Raw genomic sequence first — 15,852 nt, forward strand, 5'->3', positions numbered from 1 at the left:
CCCCCACTCTTCACGCCCCCACTCTTCACGCCCCCCACTCTTCACGCCCCCCACTCTTCACGCCCCCCACTCTTCACGCCCCCCACTCTTCACGCCCCCCACTCTTCACGCCCCCCACTCTTCACGCCCCCCACTCTTCACGCCCCCCACTCTTCACGCCCCCCACTCTTCACGCCCCCCACTCTTCACGCCCCCCACTCTTCACGCCCCCCACTCTTCACGCCCCCCACTCTTCACGCCCCCCACTCTTCACGCCCCCCACTCTTCACGCCCCCCACTCTTCACGCCCCCCACTCTTCACGCCCCCCACTCTTCACGCCCCCCACTCTTCACGCCCCCCACTCTTCACGCCCCCCACTCTTCACGCCCCCCACTCTTCACGCCCCCACTCTTCACGCCCCCACTCTTCACGCCCCCCACTCTTCACGCCCCCCACTCTTCACGCCCCCCACTCTTCACGCCCCCCACTCTTCACGCCCCCCACTCTTCACGCCCCCCACTCTTCACGCCCCCCACTCTTCACGCCCCCCACTCTTCACGCCCCCCACTCTTCACGCCCCCCACTCTTCACGCCCCCCACTCTTCACGCCCCCACTCTTCATGCCCCCCACTCTTCATGCCCCCCACTCTTCATGCCCCCCACTCTTCACGCCCCCCACTCTTCACGCCCCCCACTCTTCACGCCCCCCACTCTTCACGCCCCCCACTCTTCACGCCCCCCACTCTTCATATCCCCCCACTCTTCATATCCCTCCACTCTTCATATCCCTCCACTCTTCATATCCCTCCACTCTTCATATCCCTCCACTCTTCATATCCCTCCACTCTTCATACCCGCCCCATTCTTCATACCCCCCCCCCACTCTTCACCTCTTCCCCCCCCCCCCCCACCCCAACCCGCGTTTGGCCGTCACACCGGTTTTAATGTTTGGAGACCAGTACTGATTTGTGCTGGTCTTGGACTGTGCCGGTGGGGCCGATGAATCCTGGGAGCCAGGAAATTAGTTTACTGACTTATTTAAATATGCTGGTCTAGATCACGGCCAGCGCCTAGTGCCACGGGGAAGGAGCATTACGGCCGGCTCAGCACCTGGCGCAAAACCGTTTTTGACCCTTCCCACCGAGAATCGTGGGATCGGCGTCAGGCGCAACTTGGCCGGAGAATCATGCCCATTAAGTCTCTTGTGAGCAGCTGACAGAAAAAGGTGGACTCGTTCCAGAAATAACGTTGTTGCATGCTCCATGATTTTGCATATATTCAACTTAGAAATGCTCAATCTTTTCGATGGAAAACTCAACTTGTGCCTTTCTTTTGCACCAAATTCAGTTCCTGTGCTTTTGAAAAAAGGGTACTGAATCACCAACAAAAATTTCGATAAAAGCTGCTCTTCTTTAACAAAAAAACTTGAAAAGCAAATTAATCTGGGAATCAGAAAGAGAGAGAGTAAGATTGATATTTCTCTATGACCCATTTATGTGGACAGATTCATAACCCAGTCCTATTTTGGCACAAAATTGATCAGATTGTCTGGGTACCATAATGACAACATTAGTACCTCATTTAAGTGTCACAGTTAGGAAGCAGGCAGATATTTTGACACCACAGGAAAATCCAACCCAAAAATTCTTGTCTGCAATCTGACACAAACAATCGAAACTCATATTTCTGATCAGGTACAGACACTTTACACCGATTTATTGTGTACATCCCATTATCAAATCTGTATCCAGAAATTGTAAAAATACTACTTTGTTGAAGTGTGTTCTATTTTTCACACAGCAGTTGAAGTTAAATCCTCCCTGCCTGTGACTATGCAGACTGCTACCCCAGTTGACCTGAGGACAGAGCCCAGAATCCCAATCCCAACTGTGGACCCACTTCTTCGCGAGCAGCAGTTACAGCATGAACTGCTGATGCTCAAGCAGCAGCAACAGATCCAGAAGCAGCTACTATTTGCTGAGTTTCAGAAACAGCATGAACACCTGACAAGACAGCATGAGGTTCAGATTCAGGAACACCTAAAGGTATTTCCCATAACCTTCCTATAGATTGTGCACAAGTACGAGATTAGAATCGCATAACACTCACTGTTAAACTCCACCCTTCACTGGAACACTGACTAATATGCACCCCTGTTGGATGTTATTTCCGCAGAATAATATGTAAAACACAGACAGGAAAGTTCTGTATAATGTTTCCCATGCCACTCCTCATTTGTCTTGCACATGGGATGATTTAAATTAAGACTGATGAAGTGAAGCATAACAAATGTGGACTAATGCTTCTCTTGCAGTGAAAATTGTTATAAAACTATTTACTTTTTTAATGGTCCTTGCTTTAACCTTGCTTATTCATGGATATGTTTTATTTGATTATTCTTCACCTCACTACTTTTGTCAATTTGCCATTTTTTTCCCGAAATATTATTTACTGCTAATTTAGATTCTAAAATTTCTTGAACTTAAATTACTTCACAGATTTAGGTATATAAATTCACAGTAACAGAAAAAGGTAACTGTGCATTAATATTATCATTGCATCAATTGTGTAATTGTATTTAGACATTATGCATCGTAATTTTGCAAGTGTACGTTTCTTTGATAATGGTGCAGTATCCTTCCAGTCAGTTGAGAGTGATAAAGTTTATTTTATGATAGCTTTTTTTTTATTGCTATTCTACATCAGGTAATTAGAATTTACCCCATTAGGGTTCGCCTACATTACTTGTACCACACCAAAGTCTGCAATAATCTCAGTATGATTTTTAAAAATGTATTTTTATGAGTTTAAGCTATTTAGAGATCCAAAATTCATTACCTTGATAATTCTTTAATCTCTCCATCTAGTTAAAAAAAAAAGCTTAGATTGAAGGTATAGGAACAGGCGTTTTCTGTGATATTCTTCGCATAACTAAATAGTTGGTAAATTGAGCAGCTGATGTTTTAAACCCAACTTTGAGTTTCGGCTGTTGTCAGTTTGAAATTTGAATTAGGTTTTTTGACAATGGTAAATATGAAGCAGGGGATTTATTTTTAAATATTTAAAAGTAGCCAGACATCACATTTTTTTATAAATAGAGATGCTCAATTATGTGAATAGTGACAAAATAGTGAGACTGCATTTTTGGTTGTGCCCAGAAGTACAAACATTAATATTTTATTGTTTAATCTTGTTTGCAAAGCTTGTTGTATAATAAATGTAATATCTTCCACAACACAAATATTCCTTGGCAGCAGCTGAGCTTTTTGAACATGCTAATCCAGAAATTGTGCTAACGATGTATAATTTTACTGTAAAGTATTCTAAATAAGTCGATGGTAGTGTGAATGCCTAGAAGCTTTTTGTGAAGTATTGTGTGCTTGTTTACCTGGCCCTTTGTGTAATTTGTGCAAGCAACAACAGGAGATCCTAGCAGTGAAGCGTCAGCAAGAATTGGAACAACAACGTAAGCTTGAACAGCAACGACATGAAGAGTTGGAGAAGCAGAGACTGGAGCAGCAATTGCTTATGCTTCGAAACAAAGAGAAAGGCAAGGAAAGTAAGGAAGCTATATGTGAATGCAAGCTTTTGCGAAATCAAAAGCTGCCCCCCATTCAGCTCTTGCATTTCTAAGAGTTTGGGGTGGAAAATCTCTGACGAGGACCTATTATTTGATGCAGCAAGACAGTTTACTTCTGAGACAGGTATTTCAGTTACACTGACGTGGCAGTCTGGGAAATACATTCCAGCTGATTTGAAGCTAATCGAACCTTGAAGTATTTTGCAATATATCACGCCATAAAAGGGATATTATTATTTCATACAAAAAATGCAAACAGATATCTAATCAATTTAAAAGTAAATATATTTTACAATGGTAATTTGCCTGTCTTTGCTTAAAATTTCCATATTTTTCCTTCCTGTCCTTAATTTTGCAATGCAGTGCTTGGGGAAGGGGGGAGAGGTGTGTGCCTGGAGGAAGACAAATAAACAAACCAATTTTGGTTTTTGGGGAGTATCCCTCTTAATTTGACAATGAGGAGGTACATAAGAGTGCTCTGAGATGACTTGCTCGAATTTATCATTTACTTCCATTTTGCTCTGCACTTCCTCCTGATGCAAACAAGATAATAAATTTAGACCTTAAAACATAGGAGCAGAATTTGGCCATTCAGCCCATCGAGTCCGCTCCGCCATTCAATCATGGCTGATATGTTTCTCATCCCCATTCTCCTGCCTTCTCCCTATAACCCCTGATCCCCTTATTAATCAAGAACCTAGCTATCTTCGTCTTAAAGACACTCAGTGAATTGGATTCCACAGCCTTCTGCGGCAATGAGCTCCACAATTCACCACCCTCTGGCTGAAGAAATTCCTCCTCATCTCTGTTTTAAAGGATTGTCCCTTCAGTCTGAGGCTGTGCCCTCTGGTTCTAGTTTCTCCTACTAGTGGAAACAGCCTCTCCACGTTCACCCTCCAATATTCCAAATGGGATCTGACCAGAGCCTTCTACAGCCTCAACAGTATATCCCTGCTTGCATTGGGAAAGACTACCTCTGAACTGCTGCATTGTTGTATTAATATATACAGAACTGCTTAGGGAGAATAATTGCAGATGTGCAATTCATGAAATATCTGTTGATAAACCATCATAAAGGAGTAAACTAAACTTTGGCTATTTAAAGTACCAATACTTAAATCTGTAGTGCAGTAATGGGTACCACTGCTGGATAATATCCTAAAGTGTTAACAGCAATCTAAATAGTTTTTGTAAATTTGCTATTTCTTCATTATTAAATTGTGAGTGGAATAAATGGTTCTCCGTTAAATACATATTTATATTTTAAACACTGTTATTAATAATAGGGTTATCACACATTTTGGTGTACTATATATTTAAAATTATTTAGGCATACATTTTGTAAATAAACCTATTACAAGTACATTACTGAATTAACAAAGTAACATTTTGATAAGAATAGAGTTGTTTATTTTTTTCTTTGCAGCCACTCTTTAATGAATGAACTTTTGAAAAATTTTGGAATGATTTCTGTGCTAAAACAATAAATTCTTCAAACTCGTAGAATCATGATGTAGAATAATACATTTCCGTGCCAGCCTCCCCAAACAGGCACCAGATAGGGGTTTTTCACAGTAACTTCATTTGAAGCCTACTTGTGACAATAAGCGATTTTCATTTCACATTTTTAAAATAATGTTCTTAATTGTCCCATATTTAATGTCAAAAATCCAAATTAATTTTGATGTACTTTGATACATAATACAGTAAAGCGGTTTGTGAAAATTAATATTGAGCTATGGATCAAACTAATGCAAACCAATTTTGGTCTTGTTTAACCTCCAGTGTGGCAGGAAGGAAAAACAACAATAAATAGCCTCTTGGATCCGCTGAAATGTTTTTTGATTAAATTTGATCAGTATTGATCAGTATTGATCAGTAAAACTATCACAATATTCACTATGCTACGAACATTTCAATTGGCTGTCACCCTTCATAAGAATGATTCCAGGGATAAAGAACTGTAACTATGAGGATAGATTAGAGTTGGGACTGTTTTCTTTGGAGAACAGAAGATTGAGAGGAGACTTGATAAAGATATTTATGTTCCTGAGGGATATGGACAGGGTAAATAGTAAGAAACTGTCCTACACAAGACAGCATCAAAAGCTAGAGGGCACAGATTCAAAATAATTAGCAAAAAGGAGTAAAAATGATGTGAGGAAACAATTATTTCACCCTGACAGTGGTGGGAGTCTGGAACGAAGTTCCTGAGATGGTTAGATTGCTATCTGAAAAGAAAGAATGTGCAAAGTCACGGGGATAAGGCAAGGGAGTGGGATGAGGTAGGATACTTTCTCAGAGTCAGTGCAAACTCGATGGGCCAAATGGCCACCTCTTGCACTGTAAAGGTCCTGTGATGCTGCATACCAAATTGTATTTGTTGTAGACTATTCTCATGTATGCTATCTTTCCACTTTTCAGGTGCAATAGCTAGTACAGAGGTCAAATTAAAACTTCAGGAGTTCCTACTAAGTAAAACTGCCTCGAAGGATTCTGTGACCAGTGGATTCAATCATTCCCTCCCTCAGCACCCCAAAAGCTGGTACTGCATGTGCATATTCGTACTAAGTTATGCCTCCTATACATGTGATAACTTAATCGATTTTATGTTTTCATACTCGGTTTTTACACAATTTAAAAATGTTGTGGCAAAGATCTCAAGAAAGACTAGCAGAATCTGTCTTTAATTGAACTGTATATTCTCCATTGAGACACACTCGGGGTGATGTGATGGTGGAGTAGCTTTTCAAGTGTCAAGATAAGGAAATCTATAACAACTGTAATGTGGTACAGATGTGTCGTCTAAGTATATTTTTCAAAATGGCACTTCTGCATCCTTACAATAAGAATGGAGAAAATTGATCCAATAAATAAAAAGTTAGGAAATAGATTGACAGGGGACCACAAGACCAATGCAGGTGGGAAAGGTTATTTAGACCTTACTTTAACTGCCCAGAAAGACTCCGTGGTCCCTAGTTGAATGATTCCTGGGTTTTTGCCTCCACTATTCTACCCGAAGGTCTAGTCTGTATGTCATTCACTCTTTGAATTAAGACTTTCTGATCTAAATTTGCCCCCTTATCCTACTCTACTTTTTCTGTAGCATTTTCTTTCTCACTCTCCTTTAAGGATCACTGCTCAGATGCTGATGTTTGCACTGTTGCATTTAAGTTGATTTATCTTTACCATGTAACGGACTATTTTTGTAACACAGACCTTTTTTAGTAAGGAAATGAGTTTTAATAAAGTGTTTATACTTTCATATCTTCAGTCTGACAGAACATTTCTGTTGCTTAACAAAACACTGCTCTTTTTCTCACCTATTTTTCTCGTCAGTTTTCTGACAGTCCCACATGCTTTCTCATACTTCACCAAATGGACATTGATCTGCCTGTTTTGATTCTGAATGCTTGTGGGCCATTTTAACAGTAGAGGTTGTAGAAAGCGAGTCCAACCCAAAGATATTAATGGCAGTTGTAGTTTCCTTAACGATAGTCCAGTTGATAATGAAACTGGGTATCTTTCTGCTGTCAGCAACTATCTAGATAAAAGTAAATTACTGCGGATGCTGGAATCTGAAACCAAAAAGAAAATGCTGGAAAATCTCAGCAGGTCTGGCAGCATCTGTAAAGAGAGAAAAGAGCTAACGTTTCGAGTCCAGATGACCCTTTGTCAAAACTATCTAGATAAGCTTGATGGACCATTTAAGAGAGCGCAGTACACTTGTAAGTGCCTACAACCTTGGTGAAGTATCATGATTATACTGTGTTTTAAATAGGGATTTGAATTTGAGTTGATTGGGATATCAATGGCTAAGTTTAAATGTTTTTCTAGCTGTCTGAGGCACATTGCAAAGTACTGTAACCTGGTCTGCACGGCAATTGTGGTCTTTTTTTTTTAACAAACATTTTGTTAAGGCATTTACAATACAAATACAATACAAATGTAAACATAATTCAGTGTGTAACACACCCCTCCATCTCCCACTGTTCCCACCTAAGCTGGACAAAAACATAGCCTAACTCACCCTACCCCCCCCTTACTCCCTTATTGAATCTGCTAACAGTTTAGTTTTCCCCGAAGAAGTCGATAAACGGCTGCCACCTCTGAACAAACCCTAACATTGATCCTCTCAGGGCAAACTTAATTTTCTCAAGCCTGAGAAACCCAGCCATGTCGCTAACCCATACCCCTGATTTTGGGGCTTCGAGTCCCTCCACGCCAATAAGATCCATCTCCAAGGAGGCAAAGACCAAAATGTCAGCCTCTCTCTCCCCCTGGACTCCCGGGTCCTCCGACACTCCAAAAACCGCCATCTCTGGACTCGGCGCCACCCTCGTTTTTAGGACCGTGGACATGATATCTGCAAATCCCTGCCCGAATCCCCTAAGCTACGGACCTGCACAAAACATGTGGACATGATTTGCGGGCCTTCCCGCATACCTCACATACCTGTCCTCTACCCCGAAAAACCTGCTCATCCGGGTCACTGCCATGTGTCCCCGGTGAACCACCTTGAATTGTATCAGGCTGAGCCTGGCACATGATGAGGACGTGTTGACTCTGCTCAGAGAATCCTCCCACAGACCCGCCTCCAACTCCTTTCCCAACTCATCCTCCCATTTACGCTTTAGCTCACCTATCTGGGTTTCCTCCCACTCCATAAGTTCTCTATAGATTTCCGATACCTTCCCCTCCCCCACCCCCGTTCTAGAAACTACTTTGTCCTGTATCCCCTGCGACGGCGGAAGCGGAAAAGCCAAAACCTGCCTTCGCACAAAATCCCTCACCTGCAGATACCGAAACCCATTCCCGCCCAGCAATTCAAACTCCACTTACAGATCCTCCAAACAGGGAAAGCTCACATCAATAAACAGGTCCCCCAGCCTCTCAATCCCTACTCTCTGCCACCACCACTGGGCTTGTGGAGTACCGGGCCGGCGAGAACGGCAGAGGAGCCATTACCAATGCCCCCAAACTTGTGCCCTTACATGAGGACACCTCCACCCACTCCCACACCGATCCCTCCCTCACTACCCACTTCCTAATCATGGCTACATTTGCCGCCCAGTAGTAGTTCCTAAAGTTCAGCAGTGCTAACCCTCCCCCTCCTCGGCTCCGCTCCAACAGTACTTTCTTTACTCGCGGGGTTTTACCCGCCCACACAAACCCAGAGATCACCGCATTCACCCGCTTAAAAAACGCCTTTGGTATAAAAATAGGTAGGCACTGGAAAACAAACACAAATCTCGGGAGAACCGTCATTTTTACGGTCTATTCCCTCCCCGTCAGTGACAACGGGAGCATGCCCCACCCTTCTTGGACCAGCCTCCAGCTTGCGTCCCGCGCCTCCTCAGGCCCGCTCTCGGGTGTTCACCATCATCAACCTCTAATTTGTCTCCAAGTGCCAATCCCTCCCCTGTCAACAGAACAACCCCCCCCCCCCCCCCCCCCCCCCCCCATAGCAAAATAACAATCCCAGTTTTGGCCAGTTCCGCACCCAAGTCCTGGTAAATGTGCAGCTTGTTATCTTCCCATTTGCAGCTCCTCGTCTGCCTCGCCCACCTCAAGATCTGTTCCTTATCCAGGAACCGGTGCATTCGTACCACTATCACCCTCGGTAGCTCATTCATCCATGGCTTCCTCATAAGCGCTCTGTGTGCCCTGTCCATCTCCAAGGGTTGAGCAAATGTACCTTCCCCCAGCAACTTCTCGAACTTACGCGCCACATATGGATGGCCCTGCGTCCGATCCCTCGCTGCTCTCCGGGATGCCAGCGATCCTCAGGTTCTGCCTGCTCGACCTGTTCTCCAGATCCTCCACTTGTTCTTGCAGTCTTTTCTGGTGGTCCCTCATCAGCCCTATCTCCGCAGCCATCGCAGATAGCTGGTCATCGTGCTCAGCCACCGCCCCTTCCACCTTCTGGATCGCCTGGCCCTGTGCTTCCAATCTTTGCTCCACTCGGTCAAACCCCGTTTTAATCGGGTCCAAGTACTCTTGTCTTTGCTTAGCAAAGTTCTCCTGGAGGAATTCCACTAGCTGCTCCGTTGACCACTGGGCCAACAATCCCAGTCCCCGAGCCTCTGCCATGTTTTCCTGTGCTGCAGGCTCCACTCCCTTCTTGGCCCAACGATCTTTCCTTTTCTACTTCTGGTCCACAAATCCATAAACTGGTAGGGGATTCTTCTCCTCTACCTCACCTTTCTCCTATTTTACTGATCAAATCCCCCATAAATCAGGGTCCACCACGAGCGGGAGCTACCAAGCGAGCGACCACTCACTCCATGGCCGCCACCGGAACAGCTGCACTTGTCTTCTTCAACGTTATGTATGTTCAGCTTTTGTTACATATAGATCAGCTTGCTGAAATGAAAATGTCTTTGCATCAAAAATGTCTTGAATCAGAAATTCAGCTTCCAGCTATTATTATTTGATTGGACAAATTCTTGCACAGGCGCAGTGTCTCCTTTTAAGTCAAGAAAGTTTGAAAGTCAGAAACAGTAAATGTCTGAAAATTATGGGACAACCATTGTGTAAACATTTCACTTCGACAATCCTGCCTTCACGTTTATCAAGTCGGGTTTTATGGAATTCTGATAATTTCATGATCATTCATTCCAAGTTTATTCACTAATTAATCTGCTTTGGTGGGATTTCTTCTCTTGTCCCCAGTGCAAAAGCCTGGGCCTCTGTATTTCTGATCCAGTAACATTGCCACTACACCGCTAATTACCCAAATGTTGCCTAATGTGGTTTGACTTCAAATATTGTTCTATAATGCTGCTTTGAAGATACTTGCGATTATGTGAAAGGTGTTATATAAATACAAGTGGTGCTAGTTTTTGCACTATGAGCAAGGGCTAGAGAAACTTGGACTTTCCATTCGTTAGAGGAGATTCCTTGTTTTTTTAAAGTGCCCAATTCTTTTTTTTTCCAATTAAGGGGCAATTTTGCATGGCCAATCCACCTATCCTGCACATCTTTGGGTTGTGGAGGTGAGACCCACGCAGACACGGGGGGAATGTGCAAACTCCACACGCACAGTGACCGGGGCAGGATCGAACCCGGGTCCTCGGATCATGAGGCAGCAGTGCCAACCACTGCACCACCATGCCGCCCTAGAGGAGATTTCTAAGAATAATTTTATTATTAATAATCTTTATTGTCACAAGTAGGCTAACATTAACACTGCAATGAAGTTACTGTGAAGAACCCCTAGTCACCACATTCCAGCGCCTGTTCGGGGACACAGAGGAAGAATTCAGAATGTCCAAATTACCTAACAGCACGTCTTTCGGGACAAGGGAGGAAACCAGAGCACCCAGAGGAAACCCACACAGACACGGGGAATGTCCAGACTCCACGCAGACAGTGACCCAAGCTGGGAATCGGACCTGGGACCCTGGAGCTGTGAAGCAACAGAGCTAAGCACTGTGCTACCGTGCTGCCCCCGATATAAGGCAGTAAACGGCATGGAAAATATATATCTGAAAAGTTAGGATAAGATATATCTGAAAAGTTAGGATAAGAGGTGACAGATTCACATAGTAAATGGCAAATTTCAGACTGATATCAAGAAGTGTTTTCATGCAGTGAGCACTTAACACATTGAATGAACACCTGGATACAGTAGTGGAGGCAAAAAGTTAAAAATCATTTAGGAACTATTTGGATGCTGCACTGAATTTACAACAATTCTGGATGGATAAACTAAAATGAGAAGGAGGTCTTGTGATACAATGGATCATGTCCTTGCCTCTGAATCAGAAGTTCTGTTTCAAGTCATACTCCAGGACTTGATGACCAAGGAAGGTGTGTTCATAACTTGACCAAACAGGCTGAATATTAATTTGTAAATCATATACCAATGGCAGGTGGCAAGAGGGCGAGATATTCTTGTTCAGCCACGTGTTGGAAAGAAATTAAAATCTCTATCATTACTGTCTATAGCTCCAGGACTACAACATCCATGTAAAAGTGTCTGTTGTCAAAGATACTCGGACACTTTGGGGAGCCTGTTGGCTTAGTTGACTGTTAAGTCACTGTGGATCAAGTTGGTGCTAACAATACAGGGTTTGGCTCCCAATCCAGCTGGATTCAGGACCTGCCTCCTTGCCCTACCTATGGTGGAGGTCATAGCAATGTGGGTTGGACAGAACTCAAGAAGAAGAAGAAACTAAAATGGTTCAAATTACTTTCCCCGTCTGTAATTACCTTGTGAATTTAGCTCTATTGAAGTACCTGGCATTGAAATTCATTCATGAAATAAATTTGTTTCTTAAATATATTAGTAGCCTTTATCTATTTCTATGTACACGTTGAATGTAAGTACAGCTGTATCACCGTGCTTTTCTCTTGATTCTACCAGGGGAGCCCACCATGCATCACTGGACCAGAGCTCCCCACCCCAGAGTACAACTCCTCCCACCTACAAAGTCCCACTGCTGGGATCATATGATGGAAAAGATGATTTTCCACTCCGAAAAACTGGTGAGCAGTCAGCATATCATGAGATTTATTTTTAAACCACTTGTAACAGCTGAAAAGTGAATGCCCAGCTTAATAGAACCATGGCGTATAATATTAGAGTATGATGTTGAAACTCATGTTAAGTCTGAGTCAGCGAAAAACTATAAACACTTTTTCAATACATTTTGGATTCATTGTTCTCTATCAAGACCTGGATACAAATAAATAAATTGTGATATTTTTACATCAATTTAATAATGTTTCCCAAGTATATGCATGTATTGAACAGTGCCAAAGTGTTCAGGAAGATATATTCTAATTAGCAGTGATGTACAACAAAGGTAATATGTTGAAAACATAGAAACTCATGTGTTTCAAAGTACATATTGCCACCATTGTCAAGTAAAAATGCTGAAATGCTATTTCTCTACTTTTTTTTATACCTGTAACTGAGGAAAATTGTGTTTTCATAAATCAACGGCATAACATATAAACGCTGTTGTGTCTGTTCTAGGTGGATTGCTGTGTCTGGTCCTGTAACTTGTAACTCAATATCTTGCATTCTACCACAAAAGGGAATCTGGGATTAGATATTAAATTGCGAGTCTGATCATTTTTCACCCCAGGAAATTGAATAGATTCTATTCTACTTTAATTCTATTCAGTATAAAATTAAACAAATGCTCTTGGTCCTTGGTTAACGTTCATTGGTCATAAATGTTGCCGGCCATTGGCATTTTTTGCAGTGAGCAATATCTACTCCCAGCAAAATTTGGGAATTATTTCAAAAGAAAAGGGATATCTTCGTAGTTAGGCCAGATAGATTGGAGGGTGATGTGTTTTTGTTTTGCTTGGTCTATTCTTGTTAAGAGAGAGAAAGAAATTGAAAATTACTGTCCATTTTAAAGAATCAGAAATGTTGTTACTTTAATAGTTAAATAGGTAAATCAACAAAAGCTATGTTAGATCCCCATATATAGTCAGTCAGTTCTTTCAAATGGGTTGTATTCAACTAATGATATGTTCTCGACCAAGACAATGTAACTAATTGGTACTAGTCTTCACATTTGACTCACTTGGTATTCCAGATACCATCTCAAAATGATATATGTTCAAACTGCAGCGAACATGTAAACAAAGGAAAAAAGTTACCTGCTTTTTACACGTGATCAGAATCTTTATAGCCCTACGAACTTGAATTGATCTTCTGTCAGGCAGGTCCAATCAGATGAAAGACCATTTTCTAAGAATCTAATCAATGTTAAACGTTGAATTACTGCTGCAAACAATTTAGTGATTAAGCAGTAATAATTAGCAGAAGGAACATTGGGCCCAATTTTAATCTGATTGTCCTACTGCTGTTTGCATTGGTTTGCGCTGTATTTTGTGTTAAAAGGGAACTTTTCTTGTTTCAGCAACATTAAGCAACTAACATGATTGAGAAACCATGTCTGACACCATTGGGGAGGTAACAAAGTCAGACAACTTTTAAAAAATATATACCGCAGCAATGCTGACTTTTTAAAATTATTTTACGGATTAGCAACACTGAAGAGTGTCACCATGTCCAATGTTGCTTAGACTGATAGAATTGAGCGTCAACAATTTTGTGTGATACTGGAGTCACAAATCAATCAGACAAGTAAGGGTTTGGTCCCTTCCCTGAAGTACATCAGTTGGATTTTCACAATCCCAGCAATTTGTATGGTAATTTTTCTGATGCAAGTCCATAAATTGCCAGAATTATTTGGATTTAACCTCACAACTTGACATGGTATAGTTATAACTTAGGGCCTATGGGTTGATAGCCTAATAGCATAATCATGAGGCCAGCATATTTAAGAAGGTAAAGATAGAAGGAGAAATGGGCATTGAGCCCAGCCAGTCCATTAATGAATTGTATCCCGTCTCCTTAATAGCTTAAGGAAAAGTTTTGCGTGAACACTCCTATTCCCAAAGGCGATCCAAGTACATTCCAGAACACTTGTGCATCTCCATATCACTATGATGTAACTCTGACAAATTTCCCTTCACAAACAACAACCCTATTATCTCCCCTACCCATGCCCTCTCTGACCCCACATTAGTTCAAGAACCACAGTGGTTTATAAAATGTTGAATCATTTTACTCTATTTGTTTACCGATTTGCCTTAAAACAGGATCCTTATGAACGTGCAAACTCCGCACAGACAGCCACCCAAGGCCAGAATTGAACCCGGATCCCTGGCGCTATAAGGCAGCAATGCTAACCACTGTGCCACCATGCCACTTATTGATAAATAAGTGCTACTTAAAAGCAAAGTCCACTACCCCATCCATCTCTGAGAATGATTGAGAATAGGTTCCTGGGATGGTAATTGGCTAGATAGAATTTGTCTCGCTTTTTTTGGGCAGGATTTAATTTCCACTTTGCTAGGTAAATATCAACATTGCAACGGTACTGGAACAGGATGACTTAAGGTGTGACTCATTCTACATACAAACATATGAATTAAGAGCAGGGTAGGCTATTCGCCCCCTCAAGTCTATTCCATCATTCAATAAAATCATGGCTGATTTGATTGTGGCCTGAACTCCAATTTTCTTTCTATCCCCTATATCCATTGTCTCCCTTGTCAATCAAGAATCTATTTAACTCGGCCTTACAAATATTGAATAACCTGAAGCCCAAGACTTGCACCTCATAGCTGACATGTTGCTGAGGCCCATAGACTTTGCTGTATCCGGGGGCCATTTCTTGGAGTGAACAGCTTTGGCTGAAGATTGGTATTTTTTGATGGGGTGACCTCGGGTTGAGGCTGAGATGAATCATCCACTCCGTACCGCTGGCTGTTTATGCTTGCTATTACCATGTGGTGAATTTGTAATTCTAAACCTGCCATTCAGGAGTGGTGTGGAAAGCAAAAAGAAGAAAGATGAGAAAAATATTAATTTTAAAGTTGGGCAGAACAAGTATTTTGCATTGATCTGTATGAATGAAGTTTTGAAGCACATCACCACTGTTGTTTATCAACCGAGGATTGATGCATGGCATGTAGAAAGCTGAAAAAGAGAATTGGAAAGGCGGATGGAGAGGAGAAAGAAAATTTTATCTGATACATTTGTTTATACAAAGGAGTAACTAACATAAATGAGTGTGAATCATAGAAATATATTGCACAGGAGGAGATTATTCGGCCCATTATGTCTGTTCCAGTTGGGAAAGAGCGATCCAGCCTAATCTCACTTTCAGCTCTAGGTCTGCAGCCTTGTAGATTATGGTACTTAAAGTGCATATCCATGTACTTTTTAAATGCAATTTGTTGAGCATTTATTTTTTCACAATAAGATGGAACTCGCAATTTGTGAACAAAAGCTGGAATAAAAGTGGTACAATTATTTACCCAGTGCTTAATTTAATTTTGTGTTTCATAGAACACAACATTGATTATCTGTTGCTAAATGTTCCTGTCCATATGCATTTAGAGCTGTAAAATATATATTTCTTGATCAAGCTCATAAATTAATAAGGTTTTGGGATTATTTTAGCTAAACTATGTGGTACTCTTCAAGTTTTTTAATTGCCTTCATATATTTATGCGAAGATGCTTTATAAATAAAAGGAGCGGAAAGACTAGATGTAAACAAGTGTGTGGTTCAAAATTTCACCACTTCGATAATTTACTGCTTAGAAGCCCATGATGCTGACACTGGAGAATAGGTTTTCCCCTGTGCATTGTTGTTTTGTGTGAGTTTTTGTGTTTGTTTTCAGTATTGCATCAGTGTGAATAACATGGTATTCATGAAAATGACACGTCAGTACTTTGAAGTTTGTGTTTT

General features: G+C 41.7%; 1 protein-coding gene across 8 annotated transcripts in view; it reads left to right on the plus strand.

Moving 5' to 3' along the window:
• The window catches only part of hdac5 (histone deacetylase 5), a 438,550-nt gene that overhangs the window by 280,759 nt on the left and 141,939 nt on the right, over positions 1 to 15,852 (plus strand). For 7 of the 8 annotated variants that reach the window (XM_072487170.1, XM_072487168.1, XM_072487171.1 and 4 more), the window contains 4 exons: positions 1,781 to 2,025; positions 3,395 to 3,539; positions 5,985 to 6,105; positions 11,932 to 12,053. In XM_072487170.1, the coding sequence (XP_072343271.1) occupies positions 1,781 to 2,025; positions 3,395 to 3,539; positions 5,985 to 6,105; positions 11,932 to 12,053 (633 nt within the window). The remainder of the gene's footprint in view (positions 1 to 1,780; positions 2,026 to 3,394; positions 3,540 to 5,984; positions 6,106 to 11,931; positions 12,054 to 15,852) is intronic. The other variant, XM_072487167.1, reaches the window with a different exon arrangement.

The sequence above is a fragment of the Scyliorhinus torazame genome, chromosome 21 (genome assembly GCF_047496885.1).
Source record: "Scyliorhinus torazame isolate Kashiwa2021f chromosome 21, sScyTor2.1, whole genome shotgun sequence".
Lineage (NCBI taxonomy): Eukaryota > Metazoa > Chordata > Chondrichthyes > Carcharhiniformes > Scyliorhinidae > Scyliorhinus > Scyliorhinus torazame.